The following is a 14,650-nucleotide window of genomic DNA, read 5'->3' on the forward strand; positions in this document are numbered from 1 at the left end:
ACGCCACATCCAACCTGGGTGCTCTTGTCCTACGAGACGTATAAATCCATAGTCACGGTGTCTGAGCTGAGAACCAGCAAGAGCCAGATAACGCTCCCTTTTTTGGGGGTTGGGGGGGGTGGACTGAGGCCCATAAGAAAAGAAGGAGGGCCCTAACCGGTTTGGCTCAGTGGATAGAGCGTCAGCCTGTCGACTGAAGGGTCCCAGGTTCGATTCCGGTCAAGGGCATGTACCTTGGTTGCAGGCACATCCCCAGTAGGAGGTGTGCAGGAGGCAGCTGATCGATGTTTCTCTCACATTGATGTTTCTCTCTATCCCTCTGCCTTCCTCTCTGTAAAAAAGAAAAAAAAAGAAGGGGGACAGTTTGGCATCTGTCCTCAAGGCCAGGGAAAAAAATGTTTTCGTTGATTTTATTATTTACTTACTTATGTATGTATGTATGTATGTATGTATGTATTTTACGTGCACGAAGGTGCGAATAAGTGGTGAACCTTCCCGTGAACAAAGAACTCGGGAAAGATGCACAGCCATTCCGAAGGAAGCCCCGGCAGGCTCTCCTGCGCCTGTGGCTGCCGGAGCCGAGCTGAGCGGAGGGCCCGGCCGGGTTCTCGGGGTGGGGGGACAGTGGATGGAGGAGGGGACTCACAGTGGCCACAGTGCTTCCACTCACTCAGCCCCACTTCCTCTTCTCGGCTGAGGCTCAGCCCTGACTCGGGGTGAGGTGGGGTGTGGGGTGTGGGGGGCTTTTCTGAGGGTGTGATGTGTCAGCTTGTGCCAAAGGGGCTACTGGCTCTGCAGGTGCAGCCCCTCCCCGGGATGGGGCAGAAAGGAGCTGGAATGGGCATTCCTGTGCAGCAACCTCAGGAAGAGACGGGGGGGAAGGGGGGGGCCGTCCAGGTGGACGCGGGCTCCGGGGAGGAGTTCCTCGGACTCCGCTCAGGGGTGACCATCCCCACCCCAGGCTGTAGCGATGCGGCTGAAAATCAAGGTCCATCTGTATGAGCACAAGTAAAAGGGTATTTGGGCAAAGGCTGTGTTGCCTTAATGCTGCGTCTTCTGTGCTGTTTTCCTTTCTCAGTGGAAGCCGCCAGCCCTCGGAGATGGTACGGCTCGTTTTCAGCTGGTTCCTTCGGCTCTTCTCGGAGTTGAGTTGGGAATTCACTTTCTGTTCTTGGCAGAATGTGCCCCGGCCGAGGCCCCTGCGCCAGGAGCCGCCCCAGCCGCGAGCCTGGGGCGCTGCAGGGGGCTGTCGGGGGACGCATGCAGTTCCATAGTATCCCGGAGTTCTAATATTTGGTCTCGGTATACGTCTGTTTGGGCTGCTTCTTATTTTCAGTTGCTCTGTTGACGTTTAAGTTAGAAAGAGGCTGAGAGCCTTGCCTCTGGGGCACTTGTCTCTTAGTGAGTCCATCAGGGCAGCTCACGCCCATATGGGAAGGAGTGTTCATGCGCAGCTGCTGGTATGAAAAACCGTCCTCCTCTTGGTCTTTGCGTCCTCTTTGTTTATTAAAATTCATCACTGATGGCCCTGGCCGGTGTGGCCCAGTGGATAGAGCGGACTGAAGGGTCCCAGGTTCGATTCCCGTCAAGGGCACATGCTGGGTTGTGGGCTCAGTCCCCAGGAGGGGCGTGCAGGAGGCAGCCGATCAATGATCTCTCTCCTCATTGATGTTTCTCTCTCTCCCTCTCCCTTCCGCTCTAAAATCAATAAAGAAATATTCAAAAGCAAAAGCAAACAACAGTTCGTCATGGAGTGATGTCCAGGAGCATTTTGTATGATGACGCCTGTTAGAGCCTGCCGTGGGGGAGCGGATCTATTGGCGGTGCCGTGGGGACCCCTGGCCCCTGGGAGCCCCCGAGTGTTGCAAGCCACCGCGGGGGCACGCGTGGCCGCCGCTGTCTCAGGCCTGTGGCCGCATCGGCAGGCTTGTGCCGAGCGTGTGCCGTCTGGGAGTGCTGTTCGGTTTCCCTGACTGCAAACCAGCTCTTCGTCGCCGAAGACTCCGGGCGGTGCTTGTACTTCTGCTGGGCGCGAGCCTTGTGCCCGCGGCTCCCTGGAAGGCTGCTGGCCGTGGGGAGGTCGACCTCCGGGGTTCCCGACGTGACCTTGCACTTTCACATTGAGCCGGTGGCGTCGGGAGGTCGACCTCGGGGTTCCCGACGTGACCTTGCACTTTCACATTGAGCCGGGCGGGCGGCGTCGGGAGGTCGACCTCCGGGTCCCTGACGTGATGCTGCGCTTTCACATTGAGCAGGTTTCGGTTCTGTGTGACTTTCCTTCCTTTCCTCATTGTGAAACTGAAGATAAGAGCCCGCCTCAGGGGTGGGTAACCCCCAAGTCAGCTTGTTTTCTTCCACCAACTATTGTTTAGACTTCCTCCGCCGGGAGCCAGTGATCTCGGCCAGAAAACCTCACTGTGGGAGCTTGAACTCTGCACGTCCTGAGAGAGGCTGCTGGGTCCTCTGCCAGGCCCCTGCGCTCAGCCCTGAGGCCGGGTCGCTGTGAGGGGCACTGTGCTCAGAGTGTGGGCTTAAAAACCCCCTCCCAAGCAGGGAGGCCTCGCTGTGTGGGCTCCTGTCCCGCAGGCCGTCCCCCGCTGAGTCCCGTGGAAGTCTCCTCTGCGGGAAGAGCGGACCCGGGCCCAGCTCCCGTGCAGAACCGCCGCGGCCCCGGGGATGCTCCCACAGCCCGCACCTGCCCCTGCCCGCGCTTACTTACGCCTCCCGTGTGGGGCCTGTCGGAGCGCTGAGTGTTTGTCCGTGGGGACTGCTGGCTGACGGCGATGCTCGGCTGGGGGCAGGCTTCTGCGTGTGGCCGTCAGGCTGAGACTTGGCTCCACGTTCAACGAGAGAGGGGCCGCTGACGCCACTCAGGCCCCCGGCGCTCTCCCAGCCCCAATGACGCCGGTCGTCTCTCTTGCCTTCGTCTGGAATAAACTGGGTTTTCACAATATGCCTGCCTGCTCCTCTGAAGGCCGCGTTTCCAAAAAGCACGTGAAACGTGATTTTCTGAACATTGTGGCAAGAAGTACAATCCCATTTGCCATCATCCGTTAAGGCCTTGGAAGTGAGAGGGAGAGAGGGGGAGAGGGAGAAAGAAACATCGGTCGGGTGCCTCCTGTACGAACCCTGACCAGGGATCAAACCCAAAACCTGGGCATGTGCCCCGACCAGGAATCGAACCGGCGACCTTTTGGTGCACAGGGCAATGCTCAGCCCACTGAGCCACGCTGACCAGGGCCAGGGTCCTGATCCCAGGCATCCGCTTCTGTTCATGGTATCAGCACCCCCTGGCGGGCAGCGTCAAGCTCCGGAAGGCTTAGGCGCTGGCTCCCCAGCTTCCTGCGGACACAGCGTTCCGAGGAGCCACGGCAGCACTCCATTGCCGGGACCTGGGAGGGTCCTGTCAGCAGAGCATGTTCTGCCTCAGGAAGGGAGGGCACCGCAGAACAAGAGGAAGGATTTATGGCAATGGCCCACCTCTGGGATGGTGGCCACGGCCCGGACTACAGGACCAGAACCTGTGTGGCTGGCTGGGAATGAGGAAGGCCTCCTGGGCAAGCTAGGGGGTGGGGGGCAAATAAGTGAGGACCAGACTGCACCCCACTCTGCCCACCGTGACTTGGCCCCTGAATGTCCCTGCCACCCCTTGAAGAGAAAAGAAGAGATGAGAAGGGGAGGGGAGGGGAGGGGAGGGGAGGGGAGGGGAGGGGAGGGGAGGGGAGAGGAGGGGAGGGGAAGGGAAGGACCTTCATTGCCCTAGCTCGGCCTGATAAAAATCACAAAGGAAAGTATCCAAGTCTTCATCTGTTGCACACTGAGTCAGTGGTCTGAGATTTAATCCTGCTGCAAATACCTTGATTTTTCGATGAACTCTGGACTGAGTCCCTGACAAGCTGTTTGGACCTTGCCAACGCTACACACCACGTGTTGATTGGCGGGTGGTGATAACCCCCCAGGACAGCCCCAGGGTGGCCTGGGTCCTGCCCGGAAAGGCCCACCCAGAGGCTGGTGGTCACATTTGGGGGAGACGCACAGCCAGGAGGCATCCCTACAGACAGCACCCTCAAACGGTCCGAGGGGCTCCCACAAGGTCTCTGCCGGACGCGGGGATGGGGGGCAGCCAGTGATTGTACGTGAGGAAGGCTCGCTGCCCAGTTCAGGAGGGAGGGCCACAGAAGTTAAACACGTCCGTGACGATGGAGGCCTGGTTCGCTTGCACTGATTTTACCCAGAAAAACGTCCTTCGCTTCTCCCGGGGTGGGTCAGCTAGCCGTCGGACGCGGAGGGACAGCTTTTCCACAGAATACCTTCGCCCACATCGGATTAAGTCCTGGCCGACCTCGGCGCTGCTGCCATTTGGGGCCAGATAATCCTTTGTTGGGAGGGACCGTCCTGTGCATGGTGGGATGTTGAGTGGATGGAGGACAGAGTGGGGGACCTGGCGGGGACCAGGTCAGTGCAGACCTGCCCTCAGGCTGCTCCTGGCCCCCTGGGGAGGGGACTCCAGGGACGGCCCTGCTGCAGGGTCCCAGAGGCTTGAACCAGACTTGCCAGGAGGAGACATGAATGAGGAACCGGGTCTGGAGGGAGGACTCGGGAAAACGAGACCAAAAGAGTGGAAAGGTCCTGGATAATAATCTATAATAATAAAAGCATACTATGCTCATTAGACCGGACGTCCTTCCGGATGACCTTCCGGATGAAGCCAGGGCTGTGAGGGAAGCCCTGATCCCGGGCGCCAGAGGGATGCCAGTGCCAGCAGCCGGGGGAAGGAAGGCCTACTCTTGCACGAATTTCGCACATCAGGTCTCTAGTAATAATAATAAGACCAAAGATGATCATAATAGCACCTACTATTCTTAAGCCCTACTCTGTGCCTGGCACTGGTCTGCCATCGTCTCTAAGTTTCAAAATACCCAGCAGCTACCCCTGTCCCCATCTCTCGATGCCGGGAACTGAAGCTAAGGGAAGTTCCACGGCTGGGTTTCAGTTTCAGCCGAGCTGTGAGGGACTCCGGAGCCGATAACTTCACTAATCAGGAGTTCAGGCAGGGCAACCTGAGGTGAGAGCGGTCCGTTCCTCCCCAAGTGTGAAAACAACCGTCAGAATCCCCACCTCCCGCAGCCAAGGACACTGTGATCCGGCCACCTCAGGGCCAGCTCTGGGAGGTGTGATGTAACAGCTCTATCTGGGATCAGACATGCCTCGGAGCCGGAGCCGCAGGCACGAGCCGGTCTCCCTGACGTCCAGTGACAGCCGCCGCCTTCCCCAAGACCCTCCAGCAGCGGACGGGTCAGAGCGTCCCCGTCACATCGATATTCTACCTGGTTCTGCTCCATTTCCTCCCCAGGGTGACCCTGGGTGAGGCCCGTGTCCTGTTAGGGTCTTGGGGTCTGATCCATGTGATGGGACAGAACCACACATGTATGCACACGTGTACATACGTTTTATACATTTAACAATGAAGATCTGCCCAGACAGCAAATACTCGTCAGGGAATGGATAGAAAAATAAAACGTGGTCTATCCTGGCCTACGGGTCTCCTCCTCGGCCGTGAGCGATCGCGAGCTCAGATACCCAGGGGCCTGCCTCTGGGTGCCCGGGAGCAGGTCCCGAGACCAGGATTCCGGGGAAAGCTGTTGACTTGGGAGGTGATTCCCCAGCGGAGGGGGAGGGAGACGAGGCAGGAAAGACCCCTCTAACTGGGGCTCTCCTGGGCAGGGCCCTGCTGTGGCAGCTGGAGCTTGATTTCCTGGGGCCCCTGGGAGCCAGTGGAACATGTGGCTCAGTTGGTTAAGCATCGACTGAGAGGTGTGGTTCCCAGCCAGGACACATGCCCACGTGTCCCTCTCCATCCCCAGTGTGGGGCGTGCAGGAGGCAGACGATCAACGATTCTCTCTCATCATTGATGTTTCTCTCTCTCTCTCTTCCTCTCCCCTCCTCTCTCTGAAATCAATAAAAACCTACTTCAAAAAATAAATATCGTCTATCCAGACATGGAATAATATACAGTAAAAGGAAGGAAGAACCAACACATGTTACAACGTGGATGAACCTTAAAAACATCATGTGGAGTGAGAAAAGCCACATAGTGTCTGATTCCATTTATATGAAATGTCCTGAAGAGGCTGATTGTAGAGACGGAAAGCAGATTGGTGACTCCCGGGGGCTGGGAGGGGAGGAGGGACCGTTCGTGGGGACAGGGTTTCTTTTTGGGGTGATGACAATGTTCTAAAACCGATACTCTGCAAGTGAGCGAGTTGTCGGCGAGGTGAACTATAGCTCAATAAAGTTATTGTTTAAGAAGAGGATATGCCCAAACAGGATGTCACTACAGGGACATATGTTTTGTCTTTTTCCCTCTTTTTGTTTCTTTTATGATTGATTTTCTATTTATTTATTATTGACTTAAGAGAGGGAGGAAGGGAGAGAGAGAGAGAGACATCAATGTGAGAGAGGCACCTTGATAGGTTGCCTCCCATACGAGCCCCAACCAGGGACCCGGGTATGTGACCTGACCGGGAACGGAACCGGCCACCTCTGCCGCACGGAATGACGCTCCAGCCAACGCTCCCATCAGCCACGGCGGCCAGGGCTGACTTGCTTTTTCTTAATTTTTTTCTTCAAATCACAACAGTGACACATTTTTGTTGAAACACATGGAACACTCTCGAGAGGCCTAAAGAAAGAATCCACCTTCGCGCTTCCCGCCCGTGCAGCCCCGCCTTCCCACCGCGGCGAGGTGGCCGTCAGCGGAGAGAACTCAACACTGTAAGACAGTGGGGCCTCCATTCCCACCTCCCTGACTGGGTGGATCCCGCAGGTCACACGCCTCCCTCTGACACCCCTCATGTGACCCCTAATGGCCCTCCCTGACGATTGAGTGACACCCCACGTGGGAAACCCCGCGCATGAGATCAGGTGTGGGGCATCGTGAGCGCCAGCTGTATGCACTCCGGTGCACACCCACGTCACTGCGGCTCCGCACCCTGTATGCCCAGCGCACGCCTGGGGGCGTCCCACTGGGGAGGGGCTCGCTGTGCCTGTGGAAGGTCCGTGGGGCAGCAGGAGAGGACAGCTTGTCCCTCCGAGAGGGGCGGCTATGCGGGCTGTTTGAGCCCTCCCGCCCTCGGTCTCATCGATATTCCTGTCCGGGCCGAGCGGACAAGACAGCTTGTTGAGGGGGCCAGGGAGAGAGCCGGCCAGGGCTGTGTGTGTGTGTGTGTGTGTGTGTGTGTGTGTGTGTGTGTGTGTGTGTGCGCGCCACCCTGTGTACAGACAGACCCCCTGCTCACACCTGCTCACAGCCAGACAGACAGGAGGCCGGGCCTGGGGCGGGAGTGAGTTCCCGCGGAAGACCCTGCAGCTCTGGGCGACGAGGACGAGGACGAGGACGATGGTGGCGATACTGACACTGGCGAATGCCGAGTTCCGGGCTCCTTCCATGCGCGCGCTACCGTGTCACCTATTCCTGGGCGAGCAGAGGAGCAGGAGGGGCTCCAGGAGGGCAGTGACCGCCGGGCCGCGCAGCTAGTGAGCGGCGGTCAGGATTTGCACCCTGGTCGGCCTGGGTGTTACCCATAATGCCATCGGCCCCTGTATAACAAAGGAGTCCTAAGAGGATGACCGTGGGGGGTAATCAAGAACTCTGTCCATCCGGCCGCTGTGGCTCAGTGGTTGAGCATCGACCCATGAACCAAGAGGTCACCTGTTCGATCCCGGTCAGGGCACCTGCCCGGATTGCGGGCTTGATCCCCAGTGTGGGGCGTGCAGGAGGCAGCCAATCGCTCTTTCTCTCTCATCGCTGTTTCTCTCGATCCCTCTCCCTGCCCCTCTCTCTAAAATCAATAAAAATATATTTTTCTAAAAAAAGAGCTGTGTCCAGATTGCACGTTGGGGAGTCAGACTGCTGGTTTCCAGTGCCAGAGCACCCCTCTTCCTGTCTGCGCCTCAGCTTCCCTTTCTGTGAGATGGGAGCACGCGGCAGCCGCTTCCTCCGGGGTTTGTGTCTCGGGCCCCAGGATGTGCCAACACTTGCTGACGGCCTTCAGTGCAGAGTTTCTGGCCGCCGCCTTGGGCGGAGGTACTGTTTGCAAAGACAGAAACTGAAGCTGAGGAAGAGCAGTGGTAGGAAAGGGCGAGGGAGAGGCCAGGAAGCCGCCAGCCAGCCGGAGAACAACCAGCTTCCCTTTCCCCTCCGGGCAGCCCCAGGCCTCGGGCCAGGGGGCGTGGCCGGGGTGTGGCCAGCCCTGCCCACAGATAAAGCCGGCACCTGGCAGCCCTGGGACAATTCAGCAGACAGTCCACCTGTCCATCGACCCTCCCTCCACCCGTGCGTGGACTGTCCACCCAGCCCGTCCACCTCGACCACCTCCGGCCTCCCCCTCGCTCTCCTGGTCCAGCCACCAGCTCCGCCGCCTCCACTCTTCCCTCCGCCCCGCGATGGCTTCCCGGGAGCCCCTGCACGTGAAGACCCCGATCCGAGACAGCGTGATGCTGTCCAAGGTGGCCGGCACCAGCGTCTACATCAAGATGGACAGTGCCCAGCCCTCCGGCTCCTTCAAGATCCGGGGCATCGGCCACCTCTGCCAGACGGTACAGGGCGGCTCCGGGGAGGGGGGCAGGTCCTCTTTCCTCAATGGGCAGGGCCGGTGCCATGTGGAACCCAAGGAGTTCCTGCCCACGAGGCCCGTGCACCCACCATTAGCGCTCCCTCTGGGGAAGGGGTGCCCGGCACGAGGGCCCCCTACGGGCTGATCCCAGAGCTCTCAGCTGCCCGCCTCTCCATCCCCGCCCTGAGCCAGGCTCCTTGGGGAGGGGAGATGTCGCTTGAGAGGCTGGGGCAGTAAAGTTCCAAAACCAGCTCAGTTAGACTCCCAGGGGCCGGGGTGGGTAGGACTCCAGGTGACCCCGCCCCTCGTCTCCACAGTGGGCTGAGCGAGGCTGCAAACACTTCGTCTGCTGCTCAGGTAAGCAGCCTGCACGCCTCCTCCTGTCCTCTGCTGTGTGCCCCGGGGGCAGGCGCTCCACCTCTCTGGGCCCTGCTTTCCCCAGCCGGGAGCCGTAGCAAACATTTGCAGCCAGCCCAATTTGGACTTTCAGAGGGGAGGCCTGAGGTCACCCAGGGGGGTTCAGAGGCCGGGGTTTGGGCCCCCAGGCCGTCCCGAACTGACACAATCTCTACCCACCACCCCTGGCAGCGGGCAACGCCGGCATGGCGGCCGCCTATGCCGCCAGGAGGCTGGGCATCCCCGCCACCATCGTCGTGCCCAAGACAACGCCTGCCCTCACCATCGAGCGGCTCAGAAATGAGGGCGCCACGGTCACGGTGGTGGGTGAGGTGAGTGCCGACCTGGAGCAGGGCCGCGGAGGGCAGCTGGTGGCGGAGGCGGGTCCCCTGGCCGCTCACCTCCGCCCGCGTCCCCTGTGGTCTTGCAGACGCTGGAGGAGGCCCAGGAGCTGGCCACGGCGCTGGCGAAGAACAACCCCGGCTGGGTCTTCATCTCTCCCTTCGACGACCCCCTCATCTGGTACGTGGAGCCCAGGGTGGCAGCCACCTCCTGACCACTGGGTGGGCGCCTGCCACAAGGCACGTGGGCACATTCTTATGCACAGCAGTTGCACATGTGTGTGCACACACACCATCACCTAGAAGCACACACGTGTGTGTCCCAACGCCCATCCTCCTCGGCCGTGAGCGATCGCGAGCTCAGATACCCAGGGGCCTGCCTCTGGGTGCCCGGGAGCAGGTCCCGAGACCAGGATTCCGGGGAAAGCTGTTGACTTGGGAGGTGATTCCCCAGCGGAGGGGGAGGGAGACGAGGCAGGAAAGACCCCTCTAACTGGGGCTCTCCTGGGCAGGGCCCTGCTGTGGCAGCTGGAGCTTGATTTCCTGGGGCCCCTGGGAGCCAGTGGAACACGAACCAGTTACTCAGCAGCAGGAGAGGATGCTGGGTGTTTACTCACCAGCACACAGTCTTCACTCACACAGGCCCTGGGCGAGGGGTGTTCTCAGGGCTGTCACCTGTGGGCACAGCCAGGTGTCACACACACAGGCAGCTCCGTGGCAGAGGTGGCAGTGTGGGGGGCCAACAGGAGCCTCCAGGCAGAGATGCAGCTGGAAATCAGGGCGGAGTCAGGGAGGAGGCCAGCCCCAAGGACAAGTGACAGAGCGAGTGGTATCTCCAGGACCCCTGCCTGGGGCCCCAGCCTTGACCCGGTTCCCCCCGCACTCCCCCACCCCACCCCACCCTCCAGGGAAGGCCACGCTTCCATCGTGAAGGAGCTGAAGGAGACAATGAGCGAAAAGCCGGGGGCCATCGCGCTGTCGGTGGGCGGCGGCGGCCTCTTGTGCGGAGTGGCCCAGGGGCTGCAGGAGGTGGGCTGGGGGGACGTGCCCATCATCGCCATGGAGACCAAGGGAGCCCACAGCTTCCACACTGCCACCTCTGCCGGCAAGCTCATCCCTCTGGACCAGATTACGAGGTGAGCAGCCGGGCTGCCTTGACCGTCACACTTCCTCTTGCAAAAAAGTCTAATATTCATCATGTACTGAGTTCCTCTGTGGCAGCGTTTTGCACTCTTCATTCAATTTTTTAATATATATCTTTATTGATCTCAGAGAGGAGGGGAGAGTGAGAGATAGAAACATCAATGGTGAGAGAGGATCATCGATCGGCTGCCTCCTGCACGCCCCCCATAATCGAGCCCACAATCTGGGCCTGTGCCCCGACCGGGAATCAAACCGTGACCTCCTGGTTCATAGGTGGATGATCAGCCACCGAGCCACGCCAGCCGGGCTGCACTCTTCATTCACTTGCCAGCCATTTACTGAGCCCCTACCATGGGCAAGACCCCGGCTGATCCCGGGGAGAGAGGTGGATAAACACCACTCCTGCTCCCAAGGAGTTCACATCCCAGCCCAAACCTTTGGCACATGGTGTTCAATTAGGATCAGGTCTGGCTGGTTTATGTAGGAACCCAGATAGCGATTTAAACAAGACTGAACTTTATTTCCTCTCTTACTAACAAAAGAAAAGTCTAGAGGGAGGCACTCCAGGGGCAGCTCTATGAAGCCAGGTGCCCAGGTCCCCTGCGTTTGTTCTCCGCCGTCCTTATTACGTCGCCTCACGGGCCAAAATAGCTGCCTAAGTGCCAACTCTCACACCCACCCTCCATCTGACAGGAAGGAAGAAGCAGGGCAGAAGCTATGCCCCTCCCTTGAAAGACAGACACAGTACTTCCACTTTCCTCTCATTGGCCAGAACTTAGTCACATGGCCACACCTGCTGCAAGGGAGGCTGGGAAATGTCTTCCTACCTGGTGTCCCTGTGTGCAGCTAGAGTAGATATAGGGTAGACAGGTCTCTGCCACAGATGGGCAGACTGAGCTGGATTCCTGAGCCCCGCACCCCGGAGCTGTATGTGGGCCTCTGCTCCTGCAGTGCTGCGAGCGAAGAAGTCATTGTTGAGCACCTACTATGGGCCATATGTTGGCCTAAGGGCTGAGGTGGTCCAGGCAAGGAGATGCTCATGGGCGAATGGGGAAATGAGCTGGGAACGGAGCCAGTGAGGTCTCTGGGGAGGCTGATTACCAGGGCAGGTCCTGGAGGTATACGGGTCCTGTTGGCAGTCCCAGCACCACGGCTCCCTGGCCAAGTGACAGCACACGCCCTGCCTCAGTCTTCCCTTCTATAAAATGGAACCAATGAACTAACCACAAAAGTTGTTGTGAGAATGAATGGCACCTAACGCCTTCTCAGGAAGTGGTCAGTGTGTGTGTGTGTGTGTGTGTGTGTGTGTGTGTGTGTGTGTTATGGGGAGGATCATTTGAGAATTCCACCTGGGGCCACAGGACTGAGTGCTCCCCCTGGAGGACTCCTTGGAGGAGGCAGCCTTCATCCTGAGCCTTGAAGGACAGGACGGGACTTGGGCAGGTGAAGGTGACACCGGAGCTGAGGCTGGGAGTCCTATCAGGGAAGCACAAGGGGGCCTTGCAGGTGTTTGTTCATGAGTCAAGGTGAACAGAAATGATGCCATTCACCCCCATTCCAACAATCTTATTAGAAGACCCCGCTCTGTTTGGGAAGCCCCTGGGACTTTACAGCTAAAGAGGGCACCCTCCCACCCCATGCCCATGGACCCCAGTTCCTCCTCCCTTTCACATCCAACTTTGTCTCTTTCTCTCCCTCTCCATTCTGATCTGCACTTCCCTCCTCTCTCCGACCTCTGTTTCCCCATTCTTATTCTCCATGCCCATCCCCCTCCAGTGTGGCCAAGGCTCTGTGTGTGAAGACCGTGGGGGCCCAAGCCCTGAAGCTGTTCCAGGAATACCCCATTTTCTCGGAAGTGGTCTCGGACCAGGAGGCTGTGGCCGCCATTGAGAAGTTTGTGGGTATGTGCCAAGTCCTTTCGAGACCCAGCCTGCTGGTTCAGGAGCCAAGTGGCTGTCCTGGCTACTTGGTATGCCAGGGGATTCCAAAGCTGCAAGTTTGTCCACAGTTCTGCCTCCCATCCCTTCCTAGAACTCCCCATGGAATACAACGCAGGAGTAGAAATAGAAAGGCCAGAGGCACAAGTGAAGCCTGGTAACCGTGACAGCAGGGGATAATAACTCTTTTTAAATGTTGGTTCTGAGCTTCCTGGCAGCCAGGGTGAAAAAGGAAAGTATAGGCCTCCGTGATGGATTCAGAATTGGGTCTGTAACTAGGTTGGACTCTTTCTGGCTTCAACCTAGGATAGGAGGGCGCGCGCGCGCGCGCGCGCACACACACACACACACACACACACACACACACACACACACACACACACACACACACACACACACACACACACACACGGTAGCACTTAGGCTGTCCCAGCAGTCAGCTTGGCTAATCGACCATGGCACCCTCGCTCAGATGATGCCTCAGCACCCTTCTCAACACACTGCTCAGGCGATTACAACCATTTCTTCAGTGTCAGCACTAATGTGACACCTAGCTCAGGGCTTGGACGGTCAACCCGGGAAAGTGAGGGAAGGACCTGCGCGTGTGGCCAGGGCCGAGAACGGACTGGCTCCTTGCCCCCGAGCTTGACCCAGCGCCCTCCCGCCCTGTCCCCCGGCAGATGACGAGAGGGTCCTGGTGGAGCCGGCCTGCGGGGCAGCCCTGGCCGCTGTCTACAGCAACGTGGTTCGGAAGCTGCAAGGGGAAGGGAAGCTCCGCACCCCGCTGTCCTCGCTCGTGGTCATCGTCTGCGGGGGCAGCAACATCAGCCTGGACCAGCTGCAGGACCTCAAGAAACAGCTGGGCATGAAGAACGAGCTGCCCAAGTGAAGGTCTCCCCGCCCCGGGGACCCCTGCAGGGGCTGGAGTTTGCCCAGCACCTCGTTGTACATATCATTCTTGTGTCTGGCTGCGAGCCTGCGGCCAGGCCAGTCGGTGCTTGCTTGTGCCCACGAGCCCCCTGGGCAGAGGGCCACACGCTTCGCAGTGGAGGCAGGGGGAGGGTGTCGGCGGCCAGGGATCCCCTGCTGCCTGTGTGACTGCTCTGCCATCGTCCTCAGCCACCCCTGCCAGGGCGACACTGCCCACAGGTAACATGTCCGGTCCCCGGAGCAGGGTGGGCGCGAGGGACCGAGGTCACACAGGAGGCTCCCCCTGGGAGCACCGTGTGCCCCCCCCCGCCCCCCGGCTCTCCAGCTGGGGAGGTGGACAGGCCCGCAGCCCAGGCTGAGGAGCCATCTTTATTTTACTCCCAGGAAGCCCACCCCCACCCTCACCCATTTTTCTAATGCGCACACGTTTTCATTAAAAAAGAAAAATAGGTATTTATGAAGCAAAGAGCCTCTGTGTTTCTCCATCATCACTGTCTTTCTCTCTTCCCTCCTCCCACCCCATCACGCCTGCTCCCAGGCCTGCTATCAGCAGTGAGCACCCCCAACCGCCACCCCCAGTCCCAGGAACCCTGGGGCCCCACATGGAACTCAAGACCCGCCCCCCCCCCCGCCACCCCCAGCTGGGCTTGCATGCCAGAGGGCGGGAAGCCGGTGAGGGAGGTGGCGCTGAACAAGAGGGGCTTGGGGTGGGGCGAGGGAACAGAGTGATTTAATCCCAGAACCACTGGGAGCAGGTAGGGAGCCCCCACCCCCGGGGGGTGTACACTGACACTAGACAATCACCTCAGGGACAGGGAGGGAGTGGACGTGAAGTCAGTGTCCGGCAAACCCTCTAGAAACACGAAGCCTCTCTCAAGGCAGGCGGGGGCCAGCGTGTAAGAGAGGAGCCTCGAGGGCTGGGAGGGGCCCCCCTCACCCCTCAGGAGTGTCCCGGAACCACCTACAGCAGCCACTGGCCACCTGATTGGATCCCCAAGTTCAAAGCCAAGTTTGAGACCACTCTCATCTCTCAGGACACCGGGCAATGAGCCCAGGCTTGCAGGGCCCCCCACCCACCCCAACGACAGAGGCGGGGATTTGGGGAGGAGTGGGAAAACCCACCCTCGGCCCACACCAGCCTCAGGCCTTCTGATCTCCACGTGTATTTTAAACACCCAGGGGACGAGAATCCTCAGCCCCGCGGCCCCAGAACGGCCCCTGGGGACAGAGTGGAACCAACGTGGTGCCCAGCCCGGAATCCTGCTCCGGGCGGGACAGCTTTCAGCT

General features: G+C 59.3%; 1 protein-coding gene across 1 annotated transcript; it reads left to right on the forward strand.

Moving 5' to 3' along the window:
* Positions 1 to 8,446: 8,446 nt before the first annotated feature.
* SDS (serine dehydratase) lies at positions 8,447 to 13,578 on the forward strand. Its single transcript, XM_008142743.3, has 7 exons — positions 8,447 to 8,599; positions 8,934 to 8,973; positions 9,205 to 9,344; positions 9,443 to 9,534; positions 10,262 to 10,489; positions 12,273 to 12,397; positions 13,114 to 13,578. The coding sequence occupies exons 1-7, from the start codon at positions 8,447 to 8,449 to the stop codon at positions 13,320 to 13,322; spliced, it is 987 nt and encodes a 328-aa protein (XP_008140965.2). The 3' UTR covers positions 13,323 to 13,578.
* Positions 13,579 to 14,650: the final 1,072 nt, after the last annotated feature.

This window comes from Eptesicus fuscus, chromosome 23 (genome assembly GCF_027574615.1).
Source record: "Eptesicus fuscus isolate TK198812 chromosome 23, DD_ASM_mEF_20220401, whole genome shotgun sequence".
Classification (NCBI taxonomy): Eukaryota; Metazoa; Chordata; class Mammalia; order Chiroptera; family Vespertilionidae; genus Eptesicus; species Eptesicus fuscus.

Coding starts and splice junctions, on each gene's coding strand:
- SDS (XM_008142743.3), top strand. CDS start 8,447: ATGGCTTCCCGGGAGCCCCTGCACGTGAAGACCCCGATCCGAGACAGC. Junction 9,345..9,442: donor CGGTCACGGTGGTGGGTGAG/GTGAGTGCCGAC, acceptor GTGGTCTTGCAG/ACGCTGGAGGAGGCCCAGGA. Junction 10,490..12,272: donor CCTCTGGACCAGATTACGAG/GTGAGCAGCCGG, acceptor ATCCCCCTCCAG/TGTGGCCAAGGCTCTGTGTG.